Source organism: Rhinichthys klamathensis, unplaced genomic scaffold, assembly GCF_029890125.1.
Source record: "Rhinichthys klamathensis goyatoka isolate OS25496 unplaced genomic scaffold, OSU_Roscu_1.1 h1tg000585l_1, whole genome shotgun sequence".
NCBI classification, from domain to species: domain Eukaryota; kingdom Metazoa; phylum Chordata; class Actinopteri; order Cypriniformes; family Leuciscidae; genus Rhinichthys; species Rhinichthys klamathensis.
Window position 1 is genome coordinate 406,708 of NW_026607045.1, and position 12,175 is coordinate 418,882.

At 43.1% G+C, this 12,175-nt stretch overlaps 2 protein-coding genes across 20 annotated transcripts in view; one reads left to right on the forward strand and one right to left on the reverse strand.

Annotated features, from left to right (window-relative positions):
- picalma (phosphatidylinositol binding clathrin assembly protein a) overlaps positions 1 to 5,017 on the forward strand; it is a 48,562-nt gene extending 43,545 nt beyond the window's left edge. For all 19 annotated transcript variants that reach the window (XM_056240263.1, XM_056240272.1, XM_056240269.1 and 16 more), the window contains one exon: positions 3,638 to 5,017. Coding sequence is in view for 1 of the 19 variants with exons in the window: in XM_056240272.1 (XP_056096247.1) it covers positions 3,638 to 3,652 (15 nt within the window). In the remaining 18 variants the exon portion in view is untranslated. The remainder of the gene's footprint in view (positions 1 to 3,637) is intronic.
- A 70-nt stretch (positions 5,018 to 5,087) lies between these two features.
- On the reverse strand, positions 5,088 to 12,028 carry ccdc83 (coiled-coil domain containing 83). The gene is made up of 9 exons (XM_056240286.1): positions 11,930 to 12,028; positions 11,759 to 11,843; positions 11,507 to 11,675; positions 8,569 to 8,736; positions 7,883 to 7,974; positions 7,535 to 7,656; positions 7,367 to 7,467; positions 5,780 to 5,922; positions 5,088 to 5,377 (listed from the first exon to the last, which is right to left on the reverse strand). Exons 1-9 carry the CDS (start codon positions 11,980 to 11,982, stop codon positions 5,126 to 5,128), a joined length of 1,185 nt encoding a protein of 394 aa, XP_056096261.1. The 5' UTR covers positions 11,983 to 12,028; the 3' UTR covers positions 5,088 to 5,125.
- Between the last annotated feature and the right edge of the window lie 147 nt (positions 12,029 to 12,175).

Below are 12,175 nucleotides of genomic sequence, written 5' to 3' on the forward strand. Positions count from 1 at the left end.
AGAGGTTCCACAGCTCTGGCCGGGGGTGAAATATTGTGCCCCCTGCCTGAGACAGCAGATCCCTCCTCAGAGGGACCTGCCATGGGAGGCCGTCTAGCAGTGCTACAATGTCCGAGAACCATATCCGGGTCGGCCAGCGGGGTGCTACTAAAAGTAGGCTGATCCCTTCCCGGCGGACCCGCTCCAAGACTCCCGGGAGCAGAGCGATCGGGGGTAATGCGTACAGACGCAGCCTCGGCCACGTCTGTGTCATAGCGTCCAGCCCCAACGGAGCTGGATACCTGAGAGAGAACCACAGTGGACAGTGGGACATCTCTCGAGACGCGAACAGATCCACTTCCACTGGGCCGAATCTCACGCACATGGCCTCCACCACCTCGGGGTGGAGTCGCCACTCCCCGGGCCTCAGCCCCTGCCTCGACAGGACGTCTGCTCCCTGATTTTGGTCCCCGGGGATATACATCGCTCTGAGAGACGACAGTTTCCCCTGGGACCACAGAAGGATCTGGTGTGCCAGTCTGCATAGAGGGCGCGACCTCAGACCTTCCTGGTGATTCAGATACGCGACTACGGACATGTTGTCCGAGCGTATCAGGACATGGTGGCCGCAGAGGTCCGGGAAAAAACTCCTCAGAGCTTTGTAGACCGCCAGCATTTCCAGGCAATTGATGTGCCAGGAAGAATGCCGGGTCTCCCACAGACCTCTCGCAAAGCGGCCGTCCATGACCGCGCCCCAACCAGTGAGGGAGGCATCTGTTGAAACGGCTTTCCGGCAACATGATGCTCCCAGCACCGGTCCCTGGGACAGGAACCAAGGTTTCCTCCATATGACGAGGGAACGAAGGCATCTGCGCGTTACCCTGATCATAAGGAACGGATTTCCCCTCGGGGAAAATCCCTTGGTTCTCAACCACCACTGTAGGGGTCTCATGTGTAGCAGGCCAAAAGGTATAACACTGGACGCTGCTGCCATGAACCCCAGCAGTCTCTGAAACTGCTTCACAGTGAGGTTGTGGCCTAGCTTCGCTCTGGAGACCATCGCCCGTATGGACTCCATGCGTGCGGGAGACATTTGTGCCCGCATCGTCGTGGAGTCCCATACAACTCCCAGGAACGTAGTCCTCTGGGAGGGCGTCAACACACTCTTCTTTGTGTTGAGTCTCAACCCCAGGCTCTGGATGTGGGCGAGGACGACATCTCGATGCCGAATCGCCAGCTCTCGCGACTGGGCCAGTATCAGCCAGTCGTCGATGTAGTTGAGCACCCTGATGCCCTCGAGCCTCAGGGGTGCTAGAGCTGCATCCATGCATTTTGTAAAAGTGCGAGGGTAGAGAGCTAGGCCGAACGGAAGAACCCGATATTGGTACGCTTCGCCCCCGAAAGCGAACCTCAGGAACTTCCTGTGACATGGAAGGATGGAAATATGGAAGTATGCGTCCTTCAGATCTATCGTGAAGAACCAGTCCTCGAACTGGATCTGACTCACGATGGCTGGAATTGTGAGCATTTTGAACCTGAATCTCCTCAGAGACCGATTCAAGTGCCTGAGATCTATTATTGGACGCAACCCCCCATCCTTCTTGGGAACTATGAAGTACCGGCTGTAGAACCCGGACTCCCTGTCTGGCAGAGGAACACGTTCTATGGCCTCCTTGACCAACAGGGATTGAACTTCCTGTTCCATAACCCGAACCTGCTCTGGGCCAACCACAGTCCAGACCACCCCGTTGAACCTCGGGGGAGGGCAACTGAACTGCAGCCTGTAATCCAGTTCTACAGTACGCAGGGCCCACGCAGATATATTCGGAAGGCATGACCATGCGCCGAGATAATCTACCAAGGGAACCAGCCTCTCGAGGCTGGCCTCGGGTGTTATTCGAGACTCGTTCCCGACCCCCTGAAGCGGCTGGCCGGCAGGGAGCGGTCGACAACGGTTTTCGGTGGGCGGACGCGTTCGCTGCCCAGCCGCAAGTCTTAATAGAGGCGGCTGGAGCGGCGTGCTTACGCGGGAAATCAGTGTGGCCCGAAGCGTACTGGACGGCGGGAACACAGCACTGACTTCCCAAGAGCTCCGGGACGGAAGCGACCTCGCTCGCTCCACCCCGGGGGGGACAGCTCTGAGGGGTGCGGCGTCTAGGACCGCTTAGAGGAAGCCTTCTTTGCCTGAAGGACGGTCCTCAAATCGACCTTAGGCACAGAAGGCTTGCCGCGAGAGCGCCGTCTCCTTTGCCAGGATCCCTCGGGAGGGGCGCGACACTCTCTTTTTGCACGTACCGGTGCGAGGAGCTGGCAGGCGGCCGAGGCTGCCCTTTAGAGACAGCCTTCCTCGAGGAGCCAGAACGGCGAGGGAGGTATTGCTGGAAGGCCGTCGACTGCTTTTTCACCTCCTGAAACCTCCCGACTACGGTATCAACCGCGCCGCCGAAGAGGCCAGACGGTGAAATCGGGGAGTCTAGGAGAAAGAGTTTTTCTCTCTCCTTCATCCCCGACAAATTAAGCCATAAATGTCTCTCCACACACACCAAGCCAGCCATGGAGCGGCCGATGGCACGGGCCGTCTCCTTGGTGATGCGGAGAGACAGGTCGGTGGCCTTCCTTAACTCCGTGATGTCACTCGGAGAAGGACCCTCACCCTCATCAAGCTCCTTGAGGAGGTCGGCCTGGTAGGCCTGCAACACCCCCATAGTGTGCAGGCAGCTGCCAGCCCGCCCAGCCGCCATGTAAGCCCTGCCCACCAGCGCAGATGTATCGCGGCAAGGCTTAGTGGGCAGCACCGGGGCCTTAAGGGACGAAGCGGCCTCGGGAGAAAGATAACTCGCGAAAGCCTCCTCTACCCGAGGCAACGTCCCATAACCACACTCAGCCGCCCCCAGCACATTCGAAAAATCAAGCACTGGGGGGTTTGAGAGCCTGGCTGAATACGGTTTCTCCCATGACTTACATAACTCGTTATGTAAGTCAGGAAAAAACGGAAGGCCCCGGCGTGGAGGCTGAGACCTGCGTTTGAAAAATCTTTCATCCAGCCTGCTTGGTGGCTGGATTTTTAATTCCTCCTGTGGCCAATCAATTTTTAGTTGGAACTGTAAAAGGCGGCTGCTGTTTTGTTTGTGGTGCTCTGTGACTTTACATCTGTCAAACTCTGCATAGCATGAGCTAAGTGTACAGTAGAAAAATCTGGCTGTACAGTACATGCGCACTATGCTTATGATGAAATGTCGCTCACTGTACTCTATGCGTGAAAATTGGAGTATACTTTGTGCTTAAGAAAACATTGGTTATTTAATGCATTAGTAATGTTTTTTTTTCTCAAATAAAATTGGAAAAAGTGATATGACCCCTTTAAATTAATCATTTTTTAGAAGGTTATCTCGAGTCGCAGCCTCATATACTCATCTCATCATTGATTTGTTGCTTTACTCGATGCATTTGCATATTCAGTTCATTTTGTGACTCTAAAATCAGAATATTCAGTCAGTCATCCAACAAACATCCAAACATATTGTCCTGGACACTGTCGTAATGGTTCTGTTATCATAATGTGTTTTAAAATCAAATGTCAGATACAGAAACAAGTCCTGGCAAAACAAGTCCAAATGTCTGTTGACTGCATCAGTAATATGCATTTCTCTGATTCCAGATGCAGTTCATGTAGGTGAAGGAGGGTCGACGCTTCCCAAGGATGAATTCTACGGCAAATCTCAAACCTTTAATCTCTCTCCAGTTGGGTGTTCGGCACTTCAAGGAGAATTCTGCCCCGGTACAAACCTGTACAGGAATCAGAGGGAGGGGTGGGAGGGGCATTATGGGATATGATGGGTGGGGTTGGGAGGGGTAAGACTTTGTTGCCCAGATATGGAGGACTGAGCGCTCTCATTTTGTAATTTGTCTAACGCGGTAACAGTTATTGTACTGGTCTGCGTCTGTAACGAGAAACAAGGGTGTTGAAAGAGTGCAGGAATGTGGTGGGTTTTCACAAACACAGCTTCACTTTTTTTTCCATGGAATGGAGAACCTCGGGATCGGGAAGTTGTCTTTATCCGATCATCAAGCAAGCATTACCTGATTTAACTATCTCCAATTACATCGGTTTCATATTTTTTATGTTATGACATTTGCAGTAGACATTCCTTGTGTATTGTCTGTATTTATTTATGATTTTCCCACTGAGGAATTTTTTTTTCTTTTATGCTCTTCCTTATGGGAGGTGTTTGAAATTATGCGTTCATATGGGTATGATTGGTTGTATAATTTGGATTTGAGTGACTGAATTATGATATATATATATATATATATATATACATACACATACATACCGTAATATAAAAAGAAAATGGGGGGAAATGGACACCTATAAACTGACTGATACAGCACTAAGTATTCTCAGAAGCAGTTGTATGTCTAGTGCAATTTCTTTGTTGCCCATACGCTCACCGCCCTCCATTTGTAATGGACATAGGATAAAATATACAAATCATTATGCCACATAGTCAGTTCTGTGCCCCGGGTGGGTGGGGGTTTGTGAGGGAGCATTTAGCAAAGCACTACATTTGTGATTCAGCGGCATTGCATTTGGGGAAGATCTGTATTGCTTTCTGCTTGGCATGTCATTATTTTACATTTCACAGTTGTATGGCTGCCTTTTCAACCTGAATGTGCAGAGTCGCCTTTGTTTTCGGGCCACCCAAAAGCAGTTGCGTGTGTGTTTGTGGGTGCGAGTGTGTAAATGTGAGTGAGAAACGCGGGTTGCCGTCGGTATTGGATGGGGTCGGTAGTGTCTAGCTGTAGGTCCTGTAGCGTGAAGAAAGGGGGCACTGTTGATCAGTGCTCAGTGTACATAAAACAGGCCCTGTCCAGTAGGGAAGTACACAAAGGGTGGTCTGAATATGAGGGCGATTTCTATCCATTGATTTTGCATATTTACTGCATCATCCCTGCAGATTCTATTTTGTTTATATGACAACAAAAAAAATGAAGCAGTATTTGGGTGATTTTCAAATAAAGTGCATCTTCCACAGAATTAAGTGTTTCTTTACTTATTGATCAGATTTATTTTTTTATGTAATGTTGTTTTGTGTGTGTATAAAATAGTTTTTTGGAATCCATGAAAATTTTGTCATTCTTGTTTTTAATTATCTAACAACTTCTGAATTTCACAGGTGTTGTATACAGATGCATCATATTCTGCAGACTGTGAAGCTGACTCCTGAAACTTTCTATTGATGATCTTTGTTGTAATCGGCCACTTTGCAGTTTGCAACAGGTCAAAGGTCATCTCCTCGCTCACATCCACAGGGTTGTTCGGTGGTGGGTGCAGAGTGGATGCTTTACCTATCACGCACAACAGTATCCGCCCCATCAAGTCCAGATGCATCGCCCTCTTAACACAAACACAAATGCAGCATGCTTAAAGCGGGTTTAAGTTTGCCTTCATTAACAAGGGCGGTGACTGTTCCCCATCCGTGCTCATTTCATCTATATTCTAGCCCATGATGCCTGGAACTGGCGGTGGGAAAATCAGACACTGTTTCCACAGGCCTTATCTCCCTTATGTGCCACTGAGAGGGCCTATTTAAGATTTGCTGCCTTTGGCAGAGAGGCTTTTTGGGAATTTTACTGGATAATATCTGTTATAAACAGATCGGAGGTGGTGTTTACTAGTCATGCATTCGTTGCTAATCAAAAATTAACGACTGTTTATTGATGCCATCTTCACTCTGAATGTGACTAGGTGGGGCGAACACAGCTAGCATTGTCTATGAATGTAGTACAATTAATTTACCGTGAAAGTAGTCTGACTACTGTACATCTCGCTGAGGTCAGGTGGGGTGGAAGGAGTTGTGCCATCACAGGCAGTAGCATCTCTTTCCTGTTGAGCCTCTTCAGCTAACGGCTGGAGGGAATACGGGGGTCTGTTGACCAATGCTGGAATTAAATTGACATGAGTGATTAATGATAAGTATTTGCTGGCCAACGTCAATGTGTGTGGCTGTTGGCTCTATAGACGTGCACTCAGAGGCCATTAAGTTTAAACTGCTGAGGACATGAAGTTTTGAGCGCTAATGAAAACACTGCCGCCCTGTAATGTATTGTGTATATAATGACAAGACTTCCTCTACTTTGGGAGCATTTAGAGAGGGCTGAACAGTGCCAGTATTCAGAGAGCTATAAAAGTCTCCCAAACTGGTAATACTGGGCTGTGGTAGATTATTTAAAGTGTTGTACTTATATGATTACAATAAAAGTCTTATTGCTTTGTTTAATTTTAGTTGGTCAAAGAAGAGTTTAGTGCTAATTATTGGAGCTGGTCAGTTTGTAGTCTTGATTCTCAGAAGAAAATTAGCATGTATCATATTTCCTATGTTTTTTTGTTTTTAAATGGTGGTTATTGATTTGAGTAATAGGTGTATTCACATTAGCAAAATTTCCCAGACATAAAAGATCTATTTTCTGTTGTCAATAGTGTACAGATAAATGAAGCATTGTTCACACAGAAGTCACCTTAACACCAAGCACCTTTCTGTTGGTCAACGTGGTGAATCCATGTGACCAACTCGAAATATTTCACCGTGACAGGAATCCATACAAAATTTCAAATCTAGTCATTTCAATAGGAATCCGTGCGACTGCAAAAGTGCAGCTCTCACCAACAGAAAACTTGGTTTAAAAAAAGTGACAAAAGTGCTTGCAAAACTAAAATATTAGGTGGGAAGAAAGACTACATTACAATCCTTTTGTGAGCAAATGCAAAGTTTCACATGGGAACTGCAATATTAGAACTTCTTGGTCTTCATTGTGAAGTTTTTCTCTTTTGTCCTCAAAAATACTTCAACATGTTATATTAAACTCTTGTGGGCCTTAAAATATTTCTACATTCAAGATTACAACCTTAACTAATCAGGCAACTGTTGTAATCCTTATATAGTATAATTTTTGTCCCCAAATTACACCTCAGAATGGTTGTTAGGGTTTGAGACTGTTTTCCATTAGACAATCAGCATTGTCATGTCACATTTCTGTGTCCAGGCTAGAGTAACTATCCTGGTGATTGGCTCAAAACAATCTGATGGTGATCAAAACAACTGAGCTCCCTTAAACAAAAATGATGGATGAACAAAGATTTCAAATCACATACTTCCAAGAGTCCGAACTACTGCCATTCAAATGAATAGGAATGCTAATGGATGCTTTCTCCACGATTCATACTTATGCTACTCTTCTTTACTGTTTTAGTATTTCTACTGTTATGGTGCCATCTATTGGTTATAAAAAGGCAATGCTGCTTAGATAAAAAGCACCAGGTGTTCAGTTAAGTCTTGTTTTTTATTCTTAGACTGAACACTGCTATTATTAGCGATGGTTGGATTACCTGATGTTTCCTCGAGGCTTATTTTCGTTATGTTCCTATCCGTACTACGGGTGTCATGGGACCCAACGCTAGCAGATTGCGCAAGAAATTCATCGTCTTGGCTGAGGGAAACGAGAACACTATGAATTCAAACTTTATGGTCTCACAGCTTCAAAGTCAAGCTCATACCTGACCAGAGGATCATCCATACAGAGTATTTGGAAAAGATTATCAATATGTTCCAGGTTTTCCTTTTCTAACTGCTGGATGGTGGATTCCAACACTGCGACCCTGTTAATATATAGGGGAACCTGACATGGGAGATTAGCTGCACTTTATAATCTGTACATGCACGATAGGATGCAAGTATGATAAAACCTAAATCTAGACCACACCTGTTTAATCAGCTGAAAATTTTCTTTAATCAATGATTTTCTGTCTTTATCAAGGTTTTCAATTGCTCTCTGAAACATAAAGACAGTTTCAGTACCTCAGAACATATATACTACTAGACAATGTGTTGGCAGACTGCAGTACCTTAAGGGCAAGCTGATTTATATCCTTGATACTTTGTGCTTCCATTTGCTTGTCTTTTTCAACAGCTGCAGCCAGAGATTTCTGAAAATGTTCTGAATTTTTTATTTATTAAATTATTATTTGTGTTATATAATTTAAACAATAATGTTGTGGCTATAAGTTTACATACATCTACAAAATGTTAATAATTTCAAATAGATGGATCGTTTTATTAGTTCTGCCCTGAATAGCTCTTTCACATAGCAGATGTTTACATAGTCCACAAACATTTTTATTCAATTTACAATAACCAGTTCAAAAGTTTACATACACTTGATTCTTAATACTGTGGTTTTTACTTGGAAGATCTACGGCTGTTTTTATGTTTTGTGATAGTTCATAGATTTTTCTTCAGTTTAACTGCCCAGGACATTAAAGGAACTCATAAACAACTATCACTAAATAAATAAAAGTCATGGATCATCCAGATAATGTAATAATATGTTTTTATAAATGTAGCTGTTATTTGTCTTGGCTAAATGTAAACATCTGTTATGTGAAATTGTTTATTTAGGGCGGTAATACATAATAATAATTATATATAACAGTGCCGATTTTGCAAGATGTAAATTTATGACCACAATTGTATGAAATATAATAAAATATTTAAACATTGTGTTCTGATTGCTGAAGATGGGAAAACGCACCTGATAACTCCTGGAAAATCATTTGTGTAAAGGCAATATTTTTTTCCAGTTTTTCTATCTTTTGATGGTCTTTAATGCTGCCCTCGTTTTTGTACTGTAGCCATTCCTGCCTGTCCGTCTGCAGTTCCTCCACTTGCACCTGCAGCCTTGCAAGTTTACAGCGTAGTTCTTTCTCACACAAATGCACACACGACAAATATTACAACACCGCGTAACCATACAAGAAAAAGCCCACTGAAGCACAGAAATCTACATTACAATAATGTACAGGTCCTTCTCAAAAAATTTGCATATTGTGATAAAGTTCATTATTTTCCATAATGTAATGATAAAAATTAAACTTTCATATATTTTACATTCATTGCACACCAACTGAAATATTTCAGGTCTTTTATTGTTTTAATACTGATGATTTTGGCATACAGCTCATGAAAACCCAAAATTCCTATCTCAAAAAATTTGCATATTATGAAAAAGTTCTCTAAACGAGCTATTAACCTAATCATCTGAATCAACTAATTAACTATAAACAACTGCAAAAGATTCCTGAGGCTTTTAAAAACTCCCAGCCTGTTTCATTACTCAAAACCGCAATCATGGGTAAGACTGCTGTCCAGAAGGCCATCATTGACACCCTCAAGCAAGAGGGTAAGACACAGAAAGACATTTCTGAACAAATAGGCTGTTCCCAGAGTGCTGTATCAAGGCACCTCAGTGGGAAGTCTGTGGGAAGGAAAAAGTGTGGCAAAAAACGCTGCACAACGAGAAGAGGTGACCGGACCCTGAAGAAGATTGTGGAGAAGGACCGATTCCAGACCTTGGGGGACCTGCGGAAGCAGTGGACTGAGTCTGGAGTAGAAACATCCAGAGCCACCGTGCACAGGCGTGTGCAGGAAATGGCCTACAGGTGCCGCATTCCCCAGGTCAAGCCACTTTTGAACCAGAAACAGCGGCAGAAGCGCCTGACCTGGGCTACAGAGAAGCAGCACTGGACTGTTGCTCAGTTGTGCATGTCATTCGGAAATCAAGGTGCCAGAGTCTGGAGGAAGACTGGGGAGAAGGAAATGCCAAAATGCCTGAAGTCCAGTGTCAAGTACCCACAGTCAGTGATGGTCTGGGGTGCCATGTCAGCTGCTGGTGTTGGTGCACTGTGTTTTATCAAGGGCAGGGTCAATGCAGCTAGCTATCAGGAGATTTAGGAGCACTTCATGCTTCCATCTGCTGAAAAGCTTTATGGAGATGAAGATTTCATTTTTCAGCACGACCTGGCACCTGCTCACAGTGCCAAAACCACTGGTAAATGGTTTACTGACCATGGTATTACTGTGCTCAATTGGCCTGCCAACTCTCCTGACCTGAACCCCACAGAGAATCTGTGGGATATTGTGAAGAGAAAGTTGAGAGACGCAAGACCCAACACTCTGGATGAGCTTAAGGCCGCTATCGAAGCATCCTGGGCCTCCATAACACCTCAGCAGTGCCACAGGCTGATTGCCTCCATGCCACGCCGCATTGAAGCAGTCATTTCTGCAAAAGGTTTCCCCGACCAAGTATTGACTATTGAGTGCATAACTGAACATAATTATTTGAAGGTTGACTTTTTTTTTGTATTAAAAACACTTATTTTATTGGTCGGATGAAATATGCTAATTTTTTTAGACAGGAATTTTGGGTTTTCATGAGCTGTATGCCAAAATCATCAGTATTAAAACAAAAGACCTGAAATATTTCAGTTGGTGTGCAATGAATCTAAAATATATGAAAGTTTAATTTTTATCATTACATTATGGAAAATAATGAACTTTATCACAATATGCTAATTTTTTGAGAAGGACCTGTATAAAAGTAGTCAATACTAATATGTGTTGTGCGCTATATTTTAAGTGTTCTATAGCCGTTGCTTTGTATGATGAACAGACCAGTCAGCGACTCGATAACCTGTTCAATATGTGAATAAATCAGATCGTGTTTATGAACTGGATCAAGTTTCGCTGAGAAGATGGGCTCTTAGTTGATTCATTCGTCGCTAGCTACTTTTCATGAACACAACACAAAGCTATCATATATGGCTTTAAATGTGAAATAAAGTGTATAAATCATATTGAATTGTTTTAGAATTTTTATGGAATCTTGCATTTTGAAGCTTGAAATATGGGGACATTTTAAAAACGTGGAAAACGCTCAACGTGGCATATGAACCGAATTAAGACATGATAAAACATTAGAATCAGTACTGTACACATTATCAATGATGAATATATACAGGCAAGGATGAGCCCAGAATTTGAACGCAACATGCTAAATTGCATGTTATGCATTTTCTTTATTATGGTTTTCTATGGGAAAAACGTAACGTTAATGTCAAACTTTTGCGCGTATAGCGTACATATTCTGGGTTCATCTGCTTGCTAGCTTGTTGTATAGCTAGGCGGAGGTATGTTTTATTAATAAGTTGAATAAGGCTTATTAATTAAGGCTACTGAATTTGGTTTTTTTTTTTTTTTAAACGTCTTTATACATTAAAGTCACCATGAAAACCACAATTGACTATTCTTATTTTTTATATATTGCATTATTCATTATCAATGATTCCTACACATTAATTTTTTCATTCATGTGCCCGCGTAATATATTTTTATTATCAAAAACGACTCTTCTTTTAAAGCTTGAAAGACTAAATAGGCCATAATGTTATAACTGAAAAGAAGGCCCAATACATTGTGTGTGTGTGTGTGTGTGTGTGTGTGTGTGTGTGTGTGTGTGTGTGTGTGTGTGTGTGTGTGTGTGTGTGTGTGTGTGTGTGTGTGTGTGTGTGTGTGTGTGTGTGTGTGTGTGTGTGTTCCACAGAAGACAGAAAGTAAGCTAACAGTTAAATGACGACAGAATTTCATTTTTGAGTGTACTATTCCATCAAAACTTTGTTGTGTCACTCGGGTACCTTCTAGATGTTTCTCTTGCTCTTGTTTTAGCTCCAGGTTCTCTTGAGTCGTTTGTTTCACCTGCTCTTCATCTTCTCGCTGTCTTTGCTCCAGGTTCCTTTCCCGCTCCTTTATCTGTTTATTTAGTTCACGGACGTGACGTGTCTTCTCTACTCTCAGCTGCTCCTGCTGCAGATAGATAGCTACATGTGTTTGAATTTAGCCTTCCTCCTCTCCATCATCATCTTCAACAACATTAGACCACCACTTACCAGCTTTATCAGTTTTTGGTTCTTATCTTCTAGTTGGCACATTTCATCCTTAGAATCTTGAATTTCTTTCTTTTTAACCTGAATTCTATTATAAATAAATTAAGATAGACTATTAAATCATGGGAATAAAAACGCAAAATAGATTAAGATAATATTGAGCACCGTACTAACTGGAACTGTATGAAGGCCTCTGCTAGAGATGTTATATCTAATGTCTTGCTCATTTTCAGTTACATACAAGTTGTTTACATCGTATCCTTGATATGAAAAACAAACAAAACAACAACATTTATTAAACCTTTCAACAGGCCATGCTAAAATAATCTGTGGGTAAGAGAGCAATCTTACCGGTGAGCTGCGAGTGTTTTCTTTTTTATTCTACGATTAATTTTGACCTTATCGGAAATGTTTACACGT

Excerpts from the sequence above, each read along its gene's own strand:
- ccdc83 (XM_056240286.1), bottom strand. The coding sequence starts at position 11,982 with ATGAGCAAGACATTAGATATAACATCTCTAGCAGAGGCCTTCATACAG. Across the intron at positions 11,844-11,929 it reads GAGGCCTTCATACAGTTCCA|AATTCAGGTTAAAAAGAAAG; the intron begins GTTAGTACGGTG and ends TATTTATAATAG. Across the intron at positions 7,657-7,882 it reads TAAATCAGCTTGCCCTTAAG|GTTCCCCTATATATTAACAG; the intron begins GTACTGCAGTCT and ends CTCCCATGTCAG.